Source organism: Marmota monax, unplaced genomic scaffold (assembly GCF_021218885.2).
Source record: "Marmota monax isolate L192 unplaced genomic scaffold, Marmota_monax_Labrador192_F-V1.1 WCK01_AAM20220418_F8-fsc00314, whole genome shotgun sequence".
In the NCBI taxonomy this organism is placed as follows: Eukaryota; Metazoa; Chordata; class Mammalia; order Rodentia; family Sciuridae; genus Marmota; species Marmota monax.
Window position 1 is genome coordinate 675256 of NW_026692675.1, and position 27014 is coordinate 702269.

General features: G+C 37.1%; 1 protein-coding gene across 2 annotated transcripts in view; it reads right to left on the minus strand.

Moving 5' to 3' along the window:
- Window positions 1–27014, minus strand: part of Styk1 (serine/threonine/tyrosine kinase 1) — a 55346-nt gene that overhangs the window by 24120 nt on the left and 4212 nt on the right. The window contains exons 2-4 of one of the 2 annotated variants that reach the window (XM_046446493.2): window positions 3090–3158; window positions 2249–2402; window positions 1670–1804 (exon numbers count right to left, since the gene is read on the minus strand). In XM_046446493.2, coding sequence (XP_046302449.1) covers window positions 1670–1804; window positions 2249–2312 — 199 coding nt within the window. In that variant the 5' untranslated portion in view covers window positions 2313–2402; window positions 3090–3158. The remainder of the gene's footprint in view (window positions 1–1669; window positions 1805–2248; window positions 2403–3089; window positions 3159–27014) is intronic. The other variant, XM_046446495.2, reaches the window with a different exon arrangement.

Below are 27014 nucleotides of genomic sequence, written 5' to 3' on the forward strand. Positions count from 1 at the left end.
ACTTTTTTCATTCTGAGCAAGATAGAAAGTTATTGAGGTATTTCAAGGAGAGAATTAACAGACTGATGAATGCCTTAAAAGAATCATCTGGCTCCTCTGAGGAGACACAGGCAGGGCCAAAAGTAGGTAAAGCTGTTAGGAGCATATTACTACAGTCTATGAGAGATGAGATTGGCTTAGGTTAATTTTAAAGATAGAGTTGAGTGTATCTGCTTATGGGTTGAATATGTGAAAAAAAGAGGGAGTCACAGATACCTACAAGGTTTTAGATGAAAACATAGAAGGCTGGGCTTGCGATTTACTTAGATAGGGAGGATGGTTTTAAGGGCACACTTGTAAGGTAATTTCAAGACCTTGGTTTTGCATGGATGTATAACCGATGTGATTCTGCAATCTGTATACGGGGTAAAAATGGGAGTTCATAACCCACTTGAATCAAATGTATGAAATATGATATGTCAAGAGCTATGTAATGGGGGCTGGGATGTGGCTCAAGAGGTAACACGCTCGCCTGGCATGCGTGCGGCCCGGGTTCAATCCTCAGCACCACATACAAACAAAGGTGTTGTGTCCGCCAAAAACTAATAAATAAGTATTAAAAAAATTTTTAAAAAAGAGCTATGTAATGTTTTGAACAACTAATAATTTAAAAAAAAGACCTTGGTTTTGAACATATTACCTACAAGATGTGTATTATATTGAAACTTCAAAGTAGTTGATTTAATGTAAGAATCCGGAGTTCCAGGAACCATAATCAGAATAGAAAAAGCATTTGAATCTATAAGAATGAAAATGATATCATATAATCATAAAAGTGATTTTATTTTTTTTTCTAAAAAAGTGCTTCAAGAAAGAAGAAGCATGAATGTGTTTCAAATGCTTTTGTCAGGTTAAGCAAGATGGACTTGTCAAAATAGGTACCATTAATGAGCTTGGAAAGAGTTGTTTTGGAGGATGATAGCTATAACAAAAAGTCTTATTTGGGGGTTCAAAAGAGAATGTGATAAGCAGAAGGGGTGAGTTTATTCAATTCCTTTGAGATGTTTTCAATAAAAGTGAACTTATGAAACAATTGACATAAAATTTGGACGAAGACTGAGGATCAGCCACTATAGAGTTTTATATCACTGTCAGGATTTTTTCTCCTTCTCTATACTCTTAGCTTCCTCCATGAGCTGATTCTCTTTCATTGCATGTTCAATGATACTCCACAAGAACCTCTAAACCTTTCCTACCCAGTACTTCAAAGACTAGAATGAAGGCTACCCTTTCTCATCATATATTTTTGAGGAATAGAGTAGGGATAGAATGGATCATAGAGTAGAAAGTTATCCTTCAAGGATGTTAATAAAGCCCTGAGCTTTATCTTTTAGACCTTCTTCCTTAATCCTTAGACATTCATATAGTCAAAATTTGCTAGTTCAGTTGGACAAAGAGGACAGAAAGAGGTCTCATGAGGCCTCTATTTCCATTTTTCTTTTAGTCAACAGGCACATGTGGAGTTCTAACTCCTGACCTCCTAGAGAAGAGGTCTCTCCTCTCCACTCCAAAGAGGCAGCCCTTGTCTCTGCCATTAAAGGTACCTAAACTCTTGGACTTATATCTGTTGAGATATGGCTTATCTTTTTCCTAATATTCATCTTTCTTGAGCCCACAGTTTGAGTTTTACCTCGAATTCCAGGACGCTGCTGTTGGGATCTTTGTTCTCTTATAAAAAGCCACAAGATGACTGCAAGAAGGATGAGGAAGAGGCCAACCAGGAGAGTCGGGACAATGATCACTTCATACTGCTGCTCCTGGACCACTGGGCAGGCAATTAATAGCAAGGAAAGAAGATTAAGAAGCCTGACCTGATGCCACACAACTTTCCCTACCCATCAGCCTCAGCCCATCATAGGTGAAATTGTCAGCTCTTCTGCCTTTCACTGCAGTTACATTTAATGTATATAATAATGGGAGCAACTCTAATCAGAAGCCCCAGTGTTCCTGTTTCTTAACACATCAACTGTATACTATGCCTTTTCTGTCATTTTCCTACTGAGAGAGAGGATGCCACATCTGAATCTCTGATCAGCACTCTCCCTGCCCCACCCTGCAAAGATAATGAATGACCTCTGACCACATTCTTTTAATACCACTTTATTCATTCTTACTAGAAATCAAAGCATCTTCCTTCTAGAATCTATACAGACTTTAGTCTCCATAATCCTAAATTCAAAGGTCAGGCATTTGTGGCATCTGAACTTACCACACAATTTGTCGCTGAGACTGCATTCCAGTAGCATCCGTGCCATACCCCTCTTCTCACCCATTGCTACAGGGCTGCTGCTTCTCTGCTAGGCCCACAGAAAATGCCCAGAACTCAACCACAACCTTGAGTAATTTCCAAGGATTGAATGATTCTGGGGGCAAAAATGAAGCACACATAGGAATTTTAAATGTCTCTATGGATCACTAGTTTAGTAAATAGCACCTCACTGAGCCATCCATTTATATCAGTCCATCTGCCTGATATTCAAATTGGAAGAATCCTTCATTTCCCCCTCTGGCATTTTCCCTGTTATACAGTTTTACCGCCCTGATCTAATCTTTCCTTTCATCCTATTGTTACCAAAATTATTTTAAAGGCCCCCTTCCTAACTCTTTTGCTACTATGCTCAAGTACAAGTTCATAGCACCTGTCCTGAACAACTGTTTCTCATGGGTTATGTAAGCAAAATAAACATCCCCTATAGTCTTTAAGTATGTCATGTTTTCTTTAACTCTGCATCACATTTTTTTTTTCAGCATAAGAGTAAGATTTATTCAAGTGCAAATAGAAATATCTCCCACAAGGTGAGAGAGACTCCCAATTAGGGGTTGCTCTTTGCATCACATTTTTAAAACAACCATTTCATTTTTATACAAAATTAATTCAGATAGTGAATAAACAGGGTCAGATGTCAAGAGAGATGAGTTATGTGTTTGCTTTCTTTCTCTGAAACATCTGCACCCTCACAATCAATGAACAGATGACATATATCAATAAAAACTATTTAATCCCTCCGCTCTCAGGGCTTCAATGAGACTCCTCTGCTCATATCACAGACCTGCTCACATTCTGACCAGGACATATATTAAAGTGTCAGCACCAAGCCATCTTCTCTTTCTCCCATTCTCTGTAAATAAAAAGGAAATATATTCAAATGTTTCAAAAATAATAATATAAAATGTTAGAGCTATATTATGCTGCACTTTACTATTGATACTAATGATCACAGTGTTACTTATTGAGACAGAGTCTCTCTGTACCTGAAAGATATCTCCCAGCTCCCACCTCACAATTTTTTTTTTACTCTTCCTGGAGCTCTATGAGCTTATAGGCAGAGATCATAGGTTAAAAAACACCCTAACAATTCAGGAGACAGGTGTTTGGTTGACAAAAAAATTCCAGGTAAACAGGGGTAGCCAAAAGGTAGAAAATTGCACACACAGAGAAATTATTATCTGGGTTTGTACACAGCAAGGGATTTAAGAAGTCAATGAATAGTTGGACAACAACGTCCACCTCCTCTAGTTTATAAGCCTCAAAGGTGAGAGAAAGATAATTGAGAGTGTCCATGGTTAACAAGACCCTATAGAAGGAAAGGAACTAGCAAAAGCACAGAGATCAGTGCCCGGAGAGGAAAGAGCAAAGGAGAGAAATTCTTAAAATTAAACATTAGCTCAGTAGCGTGAATTCAGAAGCTAATTGAAAATTTCTCACTGCTATTGTCATTTTTATTTTATTTTCCTCTTGCTTCATTTTCAGTATATAATTAGATGTGATTATTTTCATTCAGGGAGCAGCCAGTTTAACAAGTTTGGCTCTGGGGGGAATAGGTGCTCTATGCATAATCTTTCTATCATGGTACAAATGGAAAAAAAAGGGTCAGTCAGAAGCCAACTCAGACTTGTGAGCTCTGCCCAGAAACCAAACTACACACCCACTAATACACACTGAAGGAAGTAATCTGAAGCCCTGATTGCACAGTACCCGCTCTCTGTACTGCTCATGGTTATACCCCACAAATATAAGTGCATGGCCAAATACACCTTCTGCCAGTTACTCAAACCTATGGTTTATTTCCTGGATAGCCCAATTAATACAGAGCACCCACCTTTAGGTACAGTATGGCCTTCTATCGCACTTCCTGAACCAGTTTCTTACCATCATCTTTATTTGTTATAGGGAGTTTAAAGAGGCTAGGCTTATGAACACCTGGCAGCCCAATGAAAATGGGTGCTAGAGCAAGGAGATAAATATACAGGGTAATGCGGCTGGGGATGTGGCTCAAGCGGTAGGGCACTCGCCTGGCATGCATGCGGCCTGGGTTCGATCCTCAGCACCACATACAAAGATGTTGTGTCCGCCAAAAATTAAAAAATAAATATTAAAAAATATATATATACAGGGTAATGAGGTCCACTCAATGACGTTGCTTTCCAGATATTTGTATAATAAGTTCTTCCCAATGCTTACAGCTTAGGTAAAGGGATGTAGAATATACCAAATAAGTCCAGAATTTTTAAGATAAGCACACCCGACATACCCACTTCTCCACAAAAGCCTACATGGGAAAGCTCACCACACAGAACCCACCAAGCTCATAGATCAGAAGATGCTTACATTCACCACTACTTTTCTCTCAGTAATTCATTTCAGGTACCACATGACATTGTCTACACATTCAATGTCAAGCTGAGAAAAGGTATGCCTTTATGCCAAAATCCTCTAGGGTGACTTTTCCTGTAGGCCAGAATCCAGCCTATCTAAGGCTAGAGATGTAATTCAGTGGTAGAGCACTTTCTTAGCATGTGTAATTCCCTGGGTTCAACCCCTCAGCACTGGGAAGAAAAGGAGGGAGAGAAACAGGGAAGGAGTATGAGGAAAAAGGGAGGGAAGAAGAAAGGGAAAAGAAGAAAGAGAACAGGGAATCTAGTCAATCTAACTATTAAAAGAAAAGAATGCTATGCTCCTGGCCAACACTGCTCTACAATCTGACAACTAATACTCTGTCCCCTTCAATGATATCTAGACAGGTTTCCCACTATGCTAAAAAAAAAAAAAAAGTATGTGTGTTGGCTATTACTTCTTAGCTAAACATAAGTATGTGAAGCATTATCTCACAGTTAGTATCATGTATAATAAAATTCAGAGTATTGGAATTAAGGGTCTAGGTAAGCTGTGAAATAGTTTATTCTGATAACTCAAATATGTCTATATATAGCTTGCCACTAGTTTACACATACCTATATCTACAGTGCCAAATCTCTTCAGGCAGGGTTCTAAATAAAACACTATTATTGCCCCACTTGTAGATATTATTCCTTAGCTTTTTCATCTCAATTGTTTCAGGTTTCTCTTAGCATTTTCTCTTAGGTTTATCTCCCCTCTTAAATTGAGAATCCAGAGGAGGAAATAACACAATGAGGAAGGAGATACCAAAAGGAAGAGAATGAGAGTGAAATGGGGAATGAAAGCCACCTGAAATATTTGCAGTTGTCTGAAGTCCACAGAAGTTAATGATTATAATTAGAATGGAACTAAATATTAATATTAACTCTCCAGACTTTCATACATATTCACAATACATGACACACTGCATTTCTGGGCCTGTTTTAACACACACAAAGATAGTTCTATTTGCAACAGTAAAACAACTTTTATTACATACATTTCTGTTCAGTTAGTACAATATCATTTCCCAGACACAATCAACAATTAACCTGTGAGTTTCCAGATGAAACTTATATTCCCCAAATACATCTGCATATCGCATTTTAAAAAATCAAATCCATTCTCCTGAACTCTGTAGTGAAAAATTCCCCAACTGACCTCAGAATGACATCTGGTCCTGTTCCAGGTGACTCAAACTGTTTTGCCTGCCTCACCCAAGTCTCACCACCTGCTTCTCCACTCAAGGGGATCTGCCAACCATGTTCTCTTTAGACAGACAAGAGATCTACACTCCTAGGTGGATGCCACGCTGGGTCCAGGGAGATATTGTAAGGGTAAAAGAAATTGAAGTTAAAGCGTAAAAGTTAAAGGGTAAAAGACCGGGTGTTGTAAAGTTTCTAAGCTGCAAGGTCTGAGTTAAATTTCTGTAGCTGTTAAGACAATGCTTGGAACTGCCCAGTAATAAGGGCTCTGTGTGGTCGCACATAGGCATTGCAGGGCCTGGACCAATCAGTTTATTTTTTTTTTTATTTTTTTTTTAAAGCATAGAGTAGTTTTGGAGCTCAAATCATTTTATTTTATTTATTTATTTTTTAAAGAGAGAGAGAATTTTTAATATTTATTTTTTAGTTTTTGGCGGACACAACATCTTTGTTTGTATGTGGTGCTGAGGTTCGAACTCGGGCCGCACGCATGCCAGGCGAGCGCGCTACCGCTTGAGCCACATCCCCAGCCCAAGGACCAATCAGTTTAAATGTAACCCCCCTCCTTAGGAATGACCTATCACTCCAGCCTGACCTGTTCCCGCCAATGAATGAACCAATCATGTTTAGGAGTTGTTATTCAATTTTCCCGCGCCTAATGATGATTTGTTCTGATGTATACAAAGCCCTCCGCCCTCCCCAAAAAGTGTACTTAAGCAGTGCTCAGCCCCTGCTCCGGGCTCTGGGCTGCTTTCCCTTCTTGAGTGGGCACGGAGCCCCAGCATGCTGGTTCAATAAATCCCCCTTTTGCCAATTGCACGAGTGGTCACTTGGTGGTCTCTTTCTCCGACATTTCGCGGGATCCTTACAATATTAATGGTTATAGGCTGTGGGGCAGAGCCCTGCAGGCTAACAATAGGGAGAGTAAACCATGGAGATGACAGCCCTCTGTCAATCTTCTTGCATAGCCACTCAACCTGTTCTTCTCCTCCCTATTTCATCCTTACCCATGAGCCACCTAGCATTATTTGCTAACTTGGAAGTGAGATTGAGAAGAACTCAGATCTAGAGCATTCCAGAATTACTTATCTACAACATCCTGTAAAACAAGTTGCCCTTCTGCTGTTTTCAGATCTTATATGCATATATTGAGCATTTGCACTGTGCTAGGTATTATGTTGGAAAATATCATACATAGGATGAAAGGTAGAAGCCAAGGGATATATGATTTCTATATGATTAAATTATAGATCAGCCAGTGAGAAAAATTAATGGGCAAATAAATGGAAGAGCAAGCATACTCTTGCTTGGTCTAGGTCTTTTATTTACAATCCCAATGTTCCTTAAACTATTATACATATGTATTTGTCATTCAAATTAACAAAACCAAAAATGTCAAGAAGGAATTACATCAGAATCCATAAGAATCGTGAAAACCAAATTTTAGCAACAAACACATCATAATTTAGAAAAAAAAACACATGAATAAAATCTGTATGTATATTCTTTAAAGTTCTTACAGGACACAGATGATGTCTGCATATCTATCTTCAAAGCATATTTTTTTTAAAAAAAAAAGTAGAATCAAAATTCTTTCAGTACTCACCAAAATATGGAACCTTGGATTGTTTTCTCCATTCATTTTTCCTGGGTCTGACCCTCAATCCTGTTTCTATCTTCTGCTTTTTTTAATGAAAAGACCCAATTCCCAAGATTAGCACTCTTTCACTATGAGCAAAAAAAGTCAGGAATGGGCATCAAATCCCAAGGGACAGAACACTGGCCAAGGAATTGGGATCCCTGGCTGGATTCCTCAGTACCCTGGGCTCCAACTTTCTACTAAAACAAGCCTGTGAAGGGACAAAGAGTGAATGGAATGGTCACTGAACTGGTGATCCTGAGAAGCAAATTTGTATAGATAAGGTGTATTATGCCTGAGGTGTCTTCCAGTGTAAAAGAGGTGGAGAGAAGGTTACCTTATCCTCCAGCTCTGTGCAGGCCTTGAAAGATGGTGATTGCTTCTGACCTTTACCCTCCCCCACCTTCCTAGAGATCAAGGGCTTGAAATGAACTTTGAAACCTAAGAGAATGGGTTCAGCGATGGTGCCTAAGATTCCTAACCCTGTTTAAATTAAGGTCTTTTGACAATAAGGCTGAGGGTTATCAGCAGTTCTTGCTTCTTCTTTTCTTTTGTCTACAGGAATTCCTGAACCCCACGTGATATACAGACGAGATAAGGAAAGCTAATTTGTGTCCTGGAACCTTACAAAAGTTCACTCTGTAGAGAAGTGAAGTAATTATAAAGCAGACAGCCTGCATGACATCTAGGTAGAATGAGACCAGTGCTCACAGATGCCGCAAACAGTGTCAGAATTTAAATATGATGATGTAGATGAATGCATTTAATTTTCTCAGGGTATTACACAAATTCAAAATTTTATTTTTATTATAATCACCATTCTATTTATGTTTACTAACACTTTCAAACCTCAAAAGCGCAGAAATACTAAATCTTAAATTAGATATTCTCATGCCAATTATTAATTTTCTTTTCCTGTGATGACTAATCAACAATTTCCCCAGGCCCCCATTTTCTCAGCCCAAAATAAGAGCTACCAATAAGGGAGAAACCTAGAACACACAACCATTGCCCGCCTTAAACACAATCCCCTCCCTCCATCTGTCACCTTCTTCTTACTGATGAACACACCTGCACATGCTGCCTAGGGCTTCTTTCAAACACATTTTCCTTGCTGCTGTGAGTTGCACTAATTTTCCAAGGATTGGCTCCCCACTTTGAGATTCATCCTGGTAGTTTCCTTCTAAGGGGCACCTCTGGTTCTTTAAAAATCTCTTGGTGGTTTTCCCCATAAGTGAGGAGATCTATCTTGTTTTCTGGTCACTCTTCCAATCTGTTTTAGCACACTTCCCTCCTGCAGAAAAGAAGTCTGAAACTGAGGGCAGGAGGACAGCCTACAAAAGATTTTAAGAGCACATATGTATGCGCACGCGCACGCACACACACACTTTTTAATTCTCTCATAAATAAGCCCCAGACGAAGCTGGCAGAGAGACAGGAGGACAGGAGATTTCACAATCAGAAAATCAACTCAGCTGCCCTTTACGTCAGTGTTGTTTCATATAAGGTGTGTCCCAGTAAAGATTCTGTATATAGAATATAATCCCGAGTAAACAATAACAAATGCCTGGCCGGATGATAAGGGACACCTTTGAGAACACATTACCATTTCATGCAACACAGTTCAGAGCCAAAAGCTCCCTCTTCTTGGGGAGCTGGTTAGGCCAGGTGACTCTGGGTGAGTACTCCAGGAGCTAGGGGAGGTGGGACCAGCACTAACTTGTGCTGTGATAACAAAGAGTTTGAAGTTCTAGTGCTGGTTTGGTAGGTGATTCATTGAGCATCTAGAGGCATAATACTTGACCTTGGCACTCCTTTTCCTCCTACTTTAGGGTATAGGAAACCTGAATCTCTCTGAGGGCAATAAAGAAGTACAAAGAGCAGCAGAAAGTAGATCATGCTACAAAAGGATCAGACCAATCAATCAGTTCCCTCAGCCAGTCACCCCACCTCACTTCTTCCTCCAAATGCTTTTGAACTTGGGAGGCTTCTTTTTCCAGCATCTTCCTACCCATGTCATGGCAGTCCCAGAATCTCAGCAGTATCTATCTATTCCTACCCTTACCCTGCCTATAATTTTCTTTAGTGCTGTTGTAAGAAAAGGGATTTAGAGTTTGACTTCCAATCAAAACTCACTTCTACCATTCGTTCTGATTTTGTATAAGGTGATTTAACTTTCTGGGCCTCTGTTTTCCCACCTGTAAAGTGGCAATGGTGATATCTACCTTCCAGCCCTTCCAGGACTATTGAGAGTTACATGACATAATTAATGTAAAATACATAGTGCCTTGCCATGACCACTGCAGACAATCTATGTGTTAATCTTTCTTTTCATCCCTTCCTTCTCCATCTGCTTTTGCACAGAACTACACCAATCAAATAAATAAATAAATATTATATAACATATATAATATTATATAGCATATATATAATAAAACAAAAACTCATCTAAATATTTATAGTATTTGTGGATCTAAGTATATGCATTTCTGCATATGGAGAAGGAGGTAAAGTAATAATACAATTAACAAGGGTTTTAAAACCTCCCATACTGGGCTGGGGATGTGGCTCAAGCGGTAGCACGCTCGCCTGGCATGCGTGCGGCCCGGGCTCGATCCTGAGCACCACATACAAACAAAGATGTTGTGTCCGCTGTAAACTAAAAAATAAAAATATTAAAAAAAAAAAAACCTCTCATACTTCAGCTTTGTGTCACTTGACAACTTAAGTTTTATAGTTGCTAGTCTCTGATCTGAACAATCATGTTGAGTAAGAGATTTACACAAGATGGTTAAAATAGCATAATGCTGTGAAGAAAATGGAAAGAATGCTGTATAGTGGCATATTAACCAGGGAATAACTAACAACACCATTTCTTCTCTGCTTAAATCTCTCAGCTCCTTGTAGCTAGTTCCGCTGACACCACATATATGCTGGATAATTTCCACATAGTTCCTAATCCAATCCTGAGGGTAAAAAAATGAACCAAGAGTCTCATTCTCTTTCTTCCCATTCTTCTTACCATATTCCCCAATTTGGAAAGATATAGCATGGACCCACTTTCATAAGATCTGCCAGTTATTCTTGCTTCCCCTCAAATTTGGAGTTCTGTGCCTTTTCCCCCACATCCTCGCCAATATTTATTGTTGTCTGTATTCTTAATAACTGCCATTCTGACTTTGGGTTTGGGGGGATGGAAGGATTAGACAAATTCTAGATAGAGGGGAGGGGAGTGAGGGGAGGGTAGGCGCCATGGAGGTAGGAAAGACGGTGGAATGAGATGGACATCTTACTCTAAGTACATGTATGAAGACATGAATTGGTGTGAATATACTTTGTAGACAGCCAGAGATATGAAAAATTGTGCTCTATATGAGTAATATGAATTGTAATGCATTCTGCTTCCATACATAACAAATTAGAATAAAAAAATCTAAACAAAAAGAAAGAAATGATTGGATTATGAAAGCTTTAGCCAATCATTGAATTAATCCTCTGATAGGATTAACTGAGTGGTAACTGAAGGTGGTAGAGGGTGGCTAGAAAAGATGGGTCATTGGAGGCATGCCTTTGGGGTACATATTTTATATTTGGCAAGTGGAATCTCTCTCTCTCTCTCTGCTTTCTGATCATCATATGAGCTGTTTCCTTCTGCCACATTCCTCCACCATGATGTTCTGCCTCACCTCCAGCCCCAAGGAATAGAGCAAGTTATCTAAGGACTGAGACATCTGAAATCATGAATCCCCAAATAAACTCTTCCTCCTCTACAATTGTTATTGTCAGGAAAAAGCTGACTAAAACACTAATGAAGCCCATTGAACATGATTTCACATATCACAATTCAGTAATAGAAAAGCTTCCCAGGTGGCTAGGGAAGAGTGCTTGTGTTGCATGCACAAGGCCCTGGGTTCAATCCCCAGTACCCAGAAAAAAAAAAAAAGAAGAAGAAAAGAATAAAGAAAATCTTGTATGAGGCTGGGATTTGTGGCTCAGTGGTAGAGTGCTCGCCTAACATGCATGAGGCACTGGGTTCAATTCTCAGCACCACATAAATGTAAAATAAAGATATTGTGTCCACTAAAACTAAAAAATAAATATTAAAAAAAAGAAAGAAAAGCTTCCCAGGAGATATCAACATACAACTGGTATTGAGAAGTTCTAAAATAAATTATTCATTATATTCATTAAATGGAGTTTAGGCAATGGATTATTTATTTGCTCAAAAATAATTTAGATCCTTGCTTCATCACCATGCTATCTAAATTTTAGTTGGAAAAAGAATTAGTTTTTATTTATTTTAAAGAGAGAGAGAGAGAGAGAGAGAGAGAGAGAGAGAGAGAGAGAATGAATTTCAATGTTTTTGGCAGACACAACATCTTTGTTTGTATGTGGTGCTGAGGATCGAACCCAGGCCTCACGCATGCCAGGCGAGCGTGCTACCGCTTGAGCCATATCCCCAGCCCAAGAATTAGTTTTTAGAAACTTAGAATATTAATATTTAATGCTGGATACAGTGGCATATGCCTGTAATCCCACTTAGGAGGCTAAAACAGAAGGATTGTGAGTTTAAAGCCAGCCTCAGCAATGGCAAGGTGCTAAGCAACTCAGTGAGACCCTGTCTCTAAATAAAATACAAAATAGGGCTGGGGATGTGGCTCAGTGGCTGAGTGCCCCTGAGTTCAATCCCTAGTACATATATGTGTGTGTGTGTGTGTGTGTACATATATACATCCTATACATATTAGTATTTAAATAATATGGGATTGCTAGTGACTTCTTAAGCTTATAATAAGGCATAGAAAAAAATCACAATGATCACAATTTATAGACAAATAAAAACAGTGATTTTAAATGGAAAATATCCCTGAACACATAAAAAATTATTACACACTTCTTTTCTTCTTCTTTTTTTTTTGTAAACATACAAATCTGCTTCAAAATGATTCCAAGAACTAAGGGGAGGAGAAGTATGTGGAGATATTAATGAAACAAGATTTTGTGCAGGTGTGCACGTGGGTGTAGTGTATATGGGTATTTGCCTAAGTAGAACTTTGTTATTCTATTACAACTTGCTTGCTATCTTAATACATCACACTGGAGCACAGCAGCAGGACCAACCTCTATCATCTGCCTTTGTCCTGTATTTCCCCTGCCTGAACCTGTATGCATGCAAAATATACTGTTTCCCAACAATTCTTTCTTTGTGGTCTTTTGTAAATATCATGACAAACATATTTATTATGCATATTCCTAGGTTTCAGTCCCCTTTCAATTTTGTTACAAGTCTCAGAAGCATAGCATAGCCATATTGAAATCAAATATACCCATTTTACTACTAATTAGCTGTGTGAACTAAAGCAAATTACTTAAATCTCTCCTAACCCTTAGTTTTCCCATTTGTTAAACATGGTTTGCAATATTATCTAATTCAAAGACCCATTTAAAGAATTAAATAATTTCATATACATAAGGCTTTTGGAATAATACCTGGTATACCATATATAGTAAATACAAGCTATTACTAATTATTCCTTTAATAATTATAAAAATAATTCTATAATAATTACTTTTATCATTATTATTATTCTCCTTTGGGTAAGACCTTCATTCTCTGCAATATCAATATCATAACATAATATCACTACTAGAATACTCATATTTCTGTTTTTGACACAGGAATGAGAGAACTATTTCCTGATGTCTAAGTTTAATGTAATCTTGCAGCAAATCTTACCTAAGCTTCTAGTGTAATTTTTTTTCACCCCCCTTGGACCAAGCATCTGCTTTTTTATTCTTAAGTTTTAACCTGTCATATTCATTTCTATAAATAGCTTCATAGTTTTTGAATTTGAAAAATGTTATGCTTCTTAAAGTCAATAAGCAAATTTTAAACTTCTTTCTCTAGACTTTAATGTCCAATACTTAAACCAGTTGTTCTGCTTGAGGAGTTTTTACTTGTTGTTCTTTGTATTGGGATTAGATTCAGGGGTGCTCTATCACAAAGATATATCCCCAACACTTTCCCCACCCCCCAAAATAGGGTCTTATTAAATTGCCTCCTGTCTCAGTTGCTGGAGTCACTGATTATAGTCATGCATCATCACACCTGGCTTGAGAAATTGTTGTTGTTATTGTTGTTTTTTAAATTCCATTGACTAGATTTTCTGAGGAATCTCCATACTGCTTTCCAGAGTGATTGTACCAACTTGCAGTTCCACCAGCAGTGTAGGAGTGTACCTTTCCCCCTACATCCTCATCAAAACTTATTGTTGCTTGTATTCCTAATAATTGCCATTCTGACTGAAGTGAGATGAAATCTTAGAGTAATTTTGATTTGCTTTTCTCTAATTGCTAAAGATTTGAACATTTTTTTCATATATTTGTTGATGGATTGCATTTCTTCTTCTGTAAAGTGTCTGTTTAGTTCCATAGCCCATTTGTTGATTGGATTATTTAGGTTTTTTTTGGTGTTAAGCTTTCAGAAAACTTGGAATGGAATCACCATTTCACCCAGCTATCCCACTCCTCAGTCTATGCCCAAAGGACTTAAAATCAGCATACTACAGTGATACAGCCACATCAATGTTTATAGTAGCTCAATTCACAATAGCTAAACTATGGAAGCAACTTAGATGCCCTTCAACTGATGAATGGAAAAAGAAAATACAGTATATCTACACAATGGAATATTACTCATCCTTAAAGAAGAATGAAATTATGGCATTTGTAGGTAAATGGGTGAAGCTAGAGAATATCATGCTAAGTGAAATAAGCCAATCCCAAAAGACAAAGGCCAAATGTTTTTTCTAAGCTGATGCTGGTTCATATAATAGCGGGAGGAGAGCTAGGGAAGAATGGATGAACTTTGGATTGGGCAGAGGAATCTGAGGAGAGGGGAGGGGATATGGGGATAGGATGGTGAAATGAGACAGACATTATGACCCTATATACACGTATGATTGGTGACCAGTGTGACTCTGTATCATGTAGAGCTAGAGGAATGAGAAGTTGTGTTCCATTTGTGTGCAATGTGTCAAAATGCATTCTGATGTCATGTATAACTAATTAGAACAAAAATAAATAAATTCCATTGTCTAGGATATATCTCGAATAAATTAAATCAGAATCAAATTTTCTGGGAATGAGAATTGAATATTAATATTTATTTAGAGACTCCAAGGTAATTCCAATATGCAACCAAGTTGGGAATGCTGCTTTAAACCCTAGTTATCTCCCTTTTTTTTTTTTTTTTTTTTTTTTTTTTTTTTTTAAATTTTTTTTTTTTTTTTAAATAATTTTTATTTATTTTTATTGTTTAATTTTCGGTGGACACAACATCTTTGTGTGTATGTGGTGCTGAGGATCGAACCCGGGCCGCACGCATGCCAGGCGAGCGCGCTACCGCTTGAGCCACATCCCTAGCCCTCCCTTTCTTAATTAATGAAGAGGACATGCATGAGGATCTAATTTAATGGATAAGATTTTACATTGGCAACCATCAATCTAGTGTATTCTTTCTCCCTCTCCCTCCCACTCTCTCTCTCTCTCATGCCTTCCCTCTCATTTTTCTATGTAATTTGGGGCAAACTTATCTCTTCTGGATTTTTATTTCTAATCTATAAGACAATAAATCATAATCCTGCAGCACATAATCCAGGGCATTCTGACTAGACAAATGAGAGAAAGTACTTTAAAGTTTTAGAACAGGGCTGGGGATGTGGCTCAAGCGGTAGCGTGCTCGCCTGGCATGCGTGTGGCCCGGGTTCGATCCTCAGCACCACATACAAAACGAAGATGTTGTGTCCGCCGATAACTAAAAAATAAATATTAAAAAAAAATTCTCTCAAAAAAAAAAGTTTTAGAACAAAAGTATTTCAGAAATCCAAAGTAGAATTACCTTCTCTCTTTTTCTATCCCTGCTCCTCCACATATACATGTACCACTCCTGTCTTTTCTGAAGAACTCTGCTTTAAGAAGTTAAACTTTTTTTCTGCAGTAAATGATTGGTGGGTCTATTAAACAGTCAAAGCTTTGATGTTTTAGAGAATTTCAACACTGTACTCATCACTACCTATTGGCCGTACTTTTTCTCCTCTTTTATATTATCACTTATAATTTTTAGGAAGACAAAGATGAATGAATCTAAAGACAGGTGATATAAGATGTGCACTTTGGAAAAAATCTGAGATCAAATAAACTTTAAATAATGCTATATTTGTAACTGTGTGATCTACAATAGGACAAGCCTCTGGTCTTAATTTTCACCTTGGCTTCAACTGCCTTCTGCCCTATAATTCATGATGTTTTCCTCATCAGGATTGTTTATCAATAGAAAGTTCTAGAAAAGATATAAGATAAAAAGAAGAGTCCTTTCCTGAAGTTGGCAAAGAAGTCATGAGGCCCCAGCTATGCACCTGAGTCCATGGCATCCTGTGTGACCCTAACCAAAACAATACCTTTGTCAGAGGGTTGTATGTGAAACCTTAAGAAAAATATAAAAAGAAATAAAACTGCAAGGCATTATCATTATTTATTGATATCTCATGGGAGTATCCAAGAAACCAGAAAGAAACATACAAAAATTAATAGCTTTCCTGTGTACCAATAATAAATTTGCTGACAAAGATATCAGAAAAACAATCCCATTCATAACAGCCCAGAAAAGAAGTACCTAAGAATAAATCTAACCAAAGAGATGAAAGAACTTTACAATGAAAAATACAGAACATTGAAGAAATAAATTAAAGAAGACACAAGAAGATAGAAAGATGCCCCACGTTTATGGATAGACAGAATTAACATTGTTAAAGAAAAATACTATTACCAAAAGAAAAATACAAATTCAATGTAATCCCCATCAAAATACCAATGGTATTCTTCACAGAATTAGAACAACCAAAAAAAAAAAAATTAACTTGGAGAGTAAAAGACCCAAAACAACAAAAGCAATTCTAAAAGAAAAAAAGCAATGCCAAAGGCATCACAATACCTGACTTAAAATTATACTACAGAGCTATAGGAAAAAAAAAAACTGAATAGTAACAGCATAAAACTATCACAGAGACCAATGGTACAGAAGAGAAGGCACAGAGAAAAACTCACACAGATATATCATCTTTTCCTTGATAAAGATGCTAAAAATATATGTTGGAGAAAGGAGAGTCTTTTAACAAATGGTGCTGGAAAACTGGTTTTCCATATGTAGAATGACTCCGGATCCTTATCTATCACCTGCACAAAAATCAACTTAACACCTGCTCAGGAGGCTGAGGCAGGAGGATTGAGAGTTCAAAGATAGTCTCAGCAACTTAGCCAGGCACTAAGCAACTCAGCAAGACCCTGTCTCTAAAGGTCTAGGGACATGGCTCAGTGTCTAAGTGACCCTGGATTCAATCCTGGTACTTAAAAAAAAAAAAAAAATCAACTCAAAGTGTATCAAGATCTAGGATTTAGAATAGAAAGTATGCAACTTCTAGAAGAAAACATAGAGTCAACACTCCAGCAAATAGGCACAGGTAATGACTTTTTCAATAGAACCCCTAAAGCTCGGAAAATAATGCCCAAAGTTAATGAATGGGATGGCATCACATTAAAAAGCTTCTATACAACAAAAAAATTAAGAATATGAAGACAGAACCTACAGAATGGAAGAAAATCTTTCCTAGCTAATCTTCTGACAGAGGATTAATATCTAGAATATATAAAGAGCTCAAAAAAACTTTGTATCAAAAAATCAAATAATCCAACTAATAAATGGGCAAATAAATTAAACAGACACTTTTCAATAGAATATATAAATAGCCAACAAATAAATGATGAAATATTCAACATCATTAGCAATTAAAGAAATGCACATAAAACTACACTGAGATTTCATCTCATACCAGTCATAATGACAGTCATCAAATATAAAAGTAATAAATGCTAGAGAGGATATGAGAAAAGTGAACACTTTTACACTGTTGGTGGTATTGTAAATTAATACACACACTATGGAAATCAGTATGGAAGTTCCTCAAAAGATTAGGTGTGGACAACCAAATGACCCAGCTATATCACTATTTGGTATTTATCCTAAAGAATTAAAGTCATCCTACTACAGAGATACATGCATACCCACAGTAGCACATTTCACAATAGCCAAACTATGGAACCAGCCTCGGTGTCCATTAATGGATGAATGGATAAAGAAAAAGTTATATATATATATACACATACACATACATACACAATGGAGTTTTATTTAGCTATAAAAAATTGAAATTGTGTAATTTGCAAGAAAATGGGTGGAACTTAAGACCATTATGTTAAGCAAAATAAGCCAAACTCAGAGGGTGAGGAGGCATATGTTTCCTCTCATACATGGAAAGTAGAGAGAAAAAAGAAAAAGGGGCAGGGATCTCATGAAAAGCAAAGGGTAATCAGTAGAAGAAAGGAATCTGGGGGCTGGGAGGCAAAGATGGAGGCGGGGAAATGCTGGGAAGTGATCTTGGTCAAATCATATTCTTACATTGTGTGCATGTATGAATATGTAACAACAAATCCCATCATTATATAGAACTATAATGCACCAATAAAAAATGTAGAAAGAGAAAAAATAATAAATAAATAACCCTAAAAAGGTGGATTCAACTTCACATTTTGGAGTAAAAGACTAAAAACATCTCAATCAAAAAAACAGCTCCAGGGCTGGGGATGTGGCTTAAGTGGTAGCGAGCTCGCCTGGCATGCGTGCAGCCCGGGTTCGATCCTCAGCACCACATACAAACAAAGATGTTGTGTCCGCCGAAAGCTACAAAATAAATATTTAAAAAATTCTCTCTCTCTCTCTCTCTCTCTCTCTAAAAAAGAAAAAAGAAAAAAAAAGAACTCAAAAAGCTAAACACCAAAAAAACAAATAACCCAAATGGGCCAAGGACCTGAACAGACACTTCTCAGAAGAAGATATATAATCAATCAACAAATATATGAAAAAATGCTCAGCATCTCTAGCACTTAGAGAAATGCAAATCAAAACTACTCTAAGATATCATCTCACTCCAGTCAGAATGGCAGCTATCATGAAGAAAAACAACAATAAGTGTCGGAGAGGATGTGGGGAAAAAGGTACACTCATACATTGTTGGTGGGACTGCAAATTGGTGCAACCGATATGGAAAGCAGTATAGAGATTCCTTGAAAATCTGGGAATGGAACCACCATTGGACTCAGCTATCCCTCTCCTGGGTCTATATCCAAAGGACTTAAAAACAGCATACTACAGGGACACAGCCACATCAATGTTTATAGCAGCACAATTCACAATAGCTAAAGTGTGGAGCCAACCCAGATGCCCTTCAGTGGATGAATGGATAAAAATATGTGGCAAATATACACAATGGAATTTTACTCCACAATAAAAGAGAATAAAATCATGGCATTTGCAGGTAAATGGATGGCATTGAAGAAAATAATGCTAAGTGAAGTTAGCCAATCCCAAAAAAACAAATGCTGAATGTTTTCTCTGATATAAGGAGGCTGACTCATAGTGGGGTAGGGAGGGGGAGCATGGGAGGAATAGATGAATTCCAGATAGGGCAGAGGGGTGGGAGGGAAAGGGAGGGGGAAGGGATTAGCAAGGATGGTGGAATGTGATAGACATCATTATCCAAAGTACATGTATGAAGACACAAATTGGGTGTCAATATACTTTATATTAAACAGAGATAAAAATAATTGTGGTTTATATGTGTAATAAGAAGTGCAATGCATTTCACTGTTATTCTTTTTTTTTAATCAATAAAAAAGAAAAAGAAAAGAAACTGTGGCACAGAGAGCTTATACTTTGTTCCACATCACACCATTTTTAAGCAGTGAAGATGGGATTCTAAACCAAGTCATTTGGCACTTGAGTCCATGTCCTTAAAATTTGTACTATACTGAACTATCTCTCTAGAAGATCCTCAAAAGCACTTCTTTTTTTTTTTTTTTGAAAAATTAGAATAACATTTAATATGATTTTGTTTATTAAATGAGATATAATTCACATACCATAAAAGTCACCATTTTAAAGTATAAAATTTAGTAGTCTTTATTATGTTCACAAAGGTATGCAACCATTACCACTACCTCATTTTAGGATATTTTCATCACCCCCCAAAAGATATTTCTACCTCCTACCCAGTAGCAGTCACTCTCTATTGTCGTTTCTTTTCTTTTCTAATTTTCTTTTTTCCCCCCCATACTGGGAATTGAACCCTGGGGTGTTTTGACATGGAGCATCATTTCCAAACCCATTTATTTATTTATTTATTTATTTATTTATTTATTTATTTGTCTGATTGATTTTGAGACAGGATCTCATTAAGTTGCTTAAGGCCTTGCTAAATTGCTGAGGCTAGCCTCAAACTTGCAATCCTTCTGCCCCAGGCTCCCCAGTAGCTGGGATTAACGATGTGCAACACCATGCTCCGCCAGAACTTCATTTCTTTCTGAAGCTAAATAATATTGTAATGTGTGAAAACATCAGATTTTGTTTTTCCATTTATCAGTTGATAGACACATGAATCGTTTTCACTTTTCACCACTAAGAGCAGTATTGCTATGAACATTCACATACAAGTTTTATGTGAATATAAATTCTCATTTCTATTTGGATTTATAATTCCACACAAAAGTGGAAGTACTGATGTGATAACTTTATATTTAAATTTGAGGAACACCAGTTATTTTCCAGTGATTGAATCATTTCACATTTCTAACAGCAATTCATAATGGGTCTAGTTTCTCCACATCCTCAACACACTTTTTTTTTCTTATAGCCCCAGTGGATAGTGTAAAATGGTATCTCATTGTGGTTCTGATTTGCGTGTAGTCTGATGACTAATAATGCTGAGCATCTTTTCATGTGTTCATTGGCCATTTGTATATCTTCTTTGAGTAATGTCCATTCAAATCATTTGCTCATTTTTAAATCTGGCTACTTGTCTTTTTATTGTTGAGTTCTAAGTGACCTTCTCTACCCTTATTAGACATATTATTTGCTTTTTCTGTTTGTTTTGTGTTGCTGTTGTTGTTTTGTTTTGTTTTGTTTGTTTATTTTTCAGTACTGGGGACAAAATCCAGGTGTGTTTTACCACTGACCTACATCCCCATACCTTTTTATTTTTTATTTTAAGGCCGGGTTTCACTAAGTTACTTAGGGCCTCATTAGGTTGCTGAGACTGGCTTTGAGCTTTTAATCCTCCTGCCTCAGCCTCCCAACCACTGGGATTAGAGGTGTGTGCCACCATGCCCAGCTAGACATATTATTCACAATATTTTATTCCATTATGCATGTGGTCTTCTCACTTTTGATAATATCCTTCAAAGTTTTGACAATTTTGTCTTGGGTTGCTTGGGCTTTTGATGTCGTATCTAAAACATCAATATCATGAAGATTTATACCTATGTTTTCTTCTAAGAACTTTATAGTTTTAGTTGTTACATTCAAGTCTTCAATCCCTTTTGTATTAATTTTTGCAGAGGGTATGAGGAACAGATTCAAATTCATTTTTTGCATGTAGATATCCAGCACAATTTGTTAAAAAGATTCTTCTTTCCCTAATGAGTTGCTTTTAGCACCAAAACAATTAGTCATAAATGTTAAAGTTTACTTCAACCTCCTGCTTCCCTTCTATTGATCTACAGTCTTGTTTACTATAGCTATATATTAAGTTTTTAAGTCAATTAGTTTAAGTCCTCCACTTTTTCTTTTTGAAAATTGTTTGGGCTATTTTGAGTTCATATGAATTTTAGGATCAGCTTGACCATTTCTGAAAACAAAAACAAAACAGCTGGAGTTTTGAAGGAAATTATGCTGCATGTGTAGATCAATTTGAAGAATACTGTCATCTTAGGGGCTGGGGATGTGGCTCAAGTGGTAGTGCGCTTGCCTAGCATGCGTGAGGCACTGGGTTTGATTCTCAGCACCACATAAAAAAATAAAATAAAGATATTGTGTCCACCTAAAACTAAAAAATAAATATTAAAAAAAAAGAATACTGTCATCTTAACAATTTCAAGTCTTCCTTACCTAAGAACACAGGATGTTTTCCCTTTTATTTAAGCACCCTTTTAGTTTCTTTCAAGGAAGTGTTATAGTTTCCAGTGTACAGGTCTCATGTAGTTGTGGTTGATGATAACACTGACAGTTCCATAGCCTCAAAAGGTTAAACCAGAATTTGTGTGTGATTTGATGAAACAGCAGAATGGTCTATGTCTCAATGAATCAGTCCCAGAATAATTTTGGCAATTATGACCTCCTAGAGACTGGCCAGAAATGCTATCTATTCGATTACCATGGTGTAATATTAGGGTGTTAGTGCTCTTTCTTCTAATGGAGTCTAAGGCACCATGATCTATAACTCTCTTGGTATCAGAACCCAGTTCATTTTTTCTGACAGTCCTAATATGATCCAAATTTCTCTGGTTGCCATGAATTGGTGGGACCAGAGAGGTGTCCAAAGTATTCACATCCACAACTTTCACCAACATGAATACCTCTATTTATCCCCCACAGAAACTAGTGTTTCCTAAGCAACCCAAAGTATGTTTGATTAAAGTGTTAATAAAAGCTCACAAAGATGTGGGCCCCAATATTGATGCTAAACCTATACTTCATGTATGAAAATACACCAAATCTAGCATGGAGAATTCTACATCAGGGTTCAAAGAATTTCTTTTGGGGAGTAGTTTGCATAACACACTATCTAAATATCTATAAATCCATAACCTGTCAACATTTGTGGCCTTGCTGATACTATCAAATATGTTATCTAGTAGATAACCTAAGCTCCTACTTTTATTTTAAAGTTGGCCTGCTTTTATTTCCTAGTCATTATTAACTCAGTATATTTAAAATAATCCACTTTAATATTGGCCCAAGACAAGCAGCTTAAAGGGATAAGTGTGTTGCTAAAGAAGGGAGTGTGTGGATAATTATAAACCACAATTGGTTTATCTTTATGTCTTCCCCCCAACCCTACAAAATCGTAATATTCTTCAAAATTATCTTCATTTTTTTTGTAGTAGAAAATCATTCAGAATAACTCATGGATGTTTAGAAAATAAAATTTAAATGAAAAGGTGACTTGCCTGAATATAGAAAATAAATCAGAGATCTCATCAGGAGATGTGAGACTACCTGATTATGAACCTATCATTAGACTATCCTTAAGTATGGATCAGGGGTGAGGAAAAGAAAGACAAGGAAGTCAAGGTCACTTAGGGTCATGGGAGCTGTGTGGGCTTCAAGAATTAATTCAAACACATCAGCTCAACTCTCAGTGTCAGAAAGCCATTCCATCTATACAATGCAAATGTAACAACCACCTCATATTTTCTATGCCCTATAGTCATACCTCCTGCTAAAGAAACAAGAAAAAAAAATAGTAACCCTGCTATCCATTTCTTAATATCCCTTCTAAAAGAAGATTTCACATTATGAAAAGCAGTATATGCTTCAAAAATGCCATAGAATTCTAAATATGCACAACAATAAGAGCCCTTTGGAGTGGGCTATGGAAGCACATGCCTGTAATCCCAGCAATGTGGGAGGCTGAGGCAGGAGGATTACAAATTGAAGACCAGCCTGAGCAACTTAGTGAGACCCTGTTTCAAAATAAAAAGTAAAAGGGGCTGGGGGTATAGCTCAATAGTAGAGGGCCCTTGGGTTCAACCCCTAGCACTAAAGGAAAAAAAAAAAAAGCCCTTTTAAACCAGACCAAAAAAAAACCTAACCTCCCATTACTGAGGACACTGAGGCACAGTGCTTACATTCCAGAGAATGAGGAGGAAGATCCTAGTTCTTAGAGTTGATTAGCCCTTAAGCTAAGACTAGCATTCTGGGTTCTGAATCTCCACATGGTTCTCCTTCTGCTACAATTTCCCATTCATAAGGCTGACTGTATATTTAATCTTTTGTCTATTCAGCCAAATTTGTAGGGATGAGAATGAGAAGGAAGATCCTACTTCTTAGAGTTCATCATGTGCATATACTTTAACAGCGTCTTCTGCCTACTGGGACTTTGGGATATGCATGTGTCTGAAATTATTCTCTGAAAACCTCTGTCCCACATATTGAATGTATATCACGGTTGTGTTTTCATTGTTGGGGCTTTAAGAATACTCTAGTGAATACTCTGCTCCTCCAAGGTATGAGCCCCAAGGAAGGTTAAAGGGATCAGACATTGTGACCTGTGAGGCAAGATGCAGAGGCAGGAGGCAGAGCAGCCATATGACTTCAGACCAGACTGGATTTGTGGAATCTCACCGTGAATCTGATAAAAACAAGATAATCAAAACAGATTTTCAGTATTCCCTTTGCTCCCTTCCCATTAAACCACAAGCCAAGCATGCCATTTCAACTAGGACAAACAAATGTATTCCTGTTGTTTTAGCCAAAGGCAGCATAGGCTGAAGAAGACTCAGCACTTAAGTGAAGGTCAGCTGGGAGCTCTGCCTGACTGGGCCAAACCAGCCCAATGTGACTTAAGAAGGACTTTGGAAAAATGGATCTTAAGCCAATTTTGCTGATATAAACTAGGGGCAGCATTGATATACAATGGATGCTGATAGCTTTTGATTGTCTGAAAAATAGAAAAGTGCTTGAGACACTTCTCTAAACCCCAATTATTGTCTCTGGCAAATGTTTTTCAGTTTAGTTGGTAGTACAATATGAATATAATAATGTCTTCTGGGGTTATTCAGTATAACATCGTGTATTTATCCAACAATGCAGTAAATCATTCAACATCTGAGTGCATAGCTAAAGCTAATAACTTCAAAGCTTTTGCAGAAAGCACTTGATTTCAAATGTGAATATTATGCGTTTTGTTGTTGTTGTTCCGGTTTTGGTTTTCCCAAGTGGGCTGGACCCAAGAACACTCTACCACTGAGCTACATCCCCAACCCTTTTTATTTTTTATTTTGAGACAAGGTCTTACTAAGTTGCCCAGACTAGCTATGAACTTGGGAATCCTCTTGTCTCAGACTCCCAAGTCACTGAGATTACAGGTAAGTGACATCATGCCTGGCTTATATGTGTTTTATTGAGATTTTTCTACTTCTACTGTGTACACTTTAAACATTAGTTCCCTTAAACCTTTAGCATCTACTACTATGTGTTTGATATGGTTTGAATATGGTTTGTCCCCTATGAAATGCATCTTAAAATTTGATTCCCAATGTAATGATATTGAGTAGTGGTGGGAACTTTAAGAAGGGAGTAAAAAAATGCCTTTCTCACAGGAACAAATTAGCTAAGACAAACAGGTTATTGTAAAGAGAAGCTATCCCTCACTTTTTACCTTTTGCATATACCCACTTACCCTCCCAGAGCTCAAGGCTCTCACCAAATGCATCTATCTGATCTTGGACTTCCAACCTCCAGAACCATGGGATGAGAATGAGAAGGAAGATCCTACTTCTCAGAGTTCATCTTAGAGTTCATAAACAAATATTTTGTATAAATTACCCAGTCTCAGGTATTCCTTTAGAGCAACAAAAATAATACTAAATGTTCTTACCAGAATTCTAATTTAATCTAGAATTACATACATATAATAATTTGGATTTAGAACACAATTTTATAAATAGAACTATATTTCTATGTATTCTATTATCTGACAATTTGAAGAAACACGCTTAAATATGTAAGGGTTGGGGGGCCACTTAACATGGCTTAGAAAAATTAAAGAAGATTTCCTTTCCATTTTTAGCCTATAATTGTAGACACAAAAGTTTAAAATTATACATCTAAAAACTGAAATCACAGCCAGATGTGGTGGTACATGCCTGTAATCCCAGCTGATTGTGAGACTGAGGCAGAAGAATTTCAGGTTCGAAGGCAGACTCAGCAACTTAGGAAGGCTGTAAGCAACCTAGTGAGAGCCTGTCTCAAAATAAAAAAAAATATAAAGGGCTGGGGAAAATCTTCATCACGTTAGATTAGGCCCCTACTTCCTTAACAAGACACTTAAAGTGCAAGAAGTAAAATTAAGAATCAATAAATGGGATGGATTCAAACTAAAAAGCTTCTTCTCAGCAAAAGAGATAATCAGTGATGTGAAGAGAGAGCTGACAGAGTGGGAGAATATCTTTACCACATGCACACCAAATAGAGCACTAATTTCCAGAATATATAAAGAACTGAAAAAACTTAGCACTAAATAGGCTAAAGAAGTGAATAGACATTTTACAGAAGATAGACAATCAATCAACCAATATATGAAAAAATGTTCAACATCTCTAGTAATTAGAGAAATGCAAATCAAAACAACTCTAAGATTTCATCTCACACCAGTCAAAATGGCATTTATTAAGAATACAAGTAACAATATATGTTGGTGAGGATGTGGGGAAAAGGTACACTCATAAATTGCTGGTGGGACTGCAAATTGGTGCAACCACTTTGGAAAGCAGTATGAAGATTCTTCAGAAAACTTGGAATAGAACCACCATTTGACCAAGCTAGCCCACTCCTTGATCTATACCCAAAGGACTTAAAATCAGCATATTATAGTAACACAGTCACATCAGTGTTTATAGCAGCACAATTCACAATAGCTAAATTGTGGAAACAACCTGGATGCCCTTTAATAGATGAATGGATAAAAAAAAACTGTGGTGTATATATATAATAGAATATTACTCAGCATTAAAAAAATAAAATATGGCATTTTCACATAAATGGATGGAGTTAGAGAATATCATGCTAAGCAAAAAGTAAGCCAATCCTCAAAAAAGCAAAGGCAGAATGTTTTCTCTAATTAGTGAATGCTGATCCATAATGGAGGTGGGGGATAGGAAGAATGGAGGAACTTTGGATTGGGCAAAGAGGAGGGTGGGAAGGAGAGGGGGCATAGGGTAGGAAAGATGCTAGAATGAGATGGACATCATTACCCTAGGTACATATATGATTGCATGAATGGTGTGACTCTACAACGTGTACAACCAGAGAAGTGAAATGTTGTGCTCTATTTGTGTACAATGAATTGAAATGCATTCTGCTGTCATGTATAACTAAGTAAAACAAATTTCTAAGATGTGTGTGTGGGGAGTTGCTGGGGATATGGTCAAGTGAGAAAACAGATCAAGTTTCAGGGGAGACAATGTTCAGAAGTTGGAATATAAAAGAGCCTAGTAGTAGCTAAGCAGAGTATGTACCAGGAAATTTTCCTGTTCCCTGCAGATTCCACCATACAAAGTGGCATAAGGTTTTTATACAATAAAGAATAAATGAAAGAAATGGAGAAAAATAAAGAAAATGGTATTGACATCATGATATAGTTGGACTCTCTAGTGCCTTACTCAGCTGGCATTATAGGGAAGGAAACTGCTAGAGAAGTTTCTGAGCTGAGAGAGTAATAGGCTACTTCAGGGAATGAGATTATAAGTGAGGAAGTGGATAAGAACATCATTCATTCTTAGTTTTCCTTTGCTTAGCCAGAGG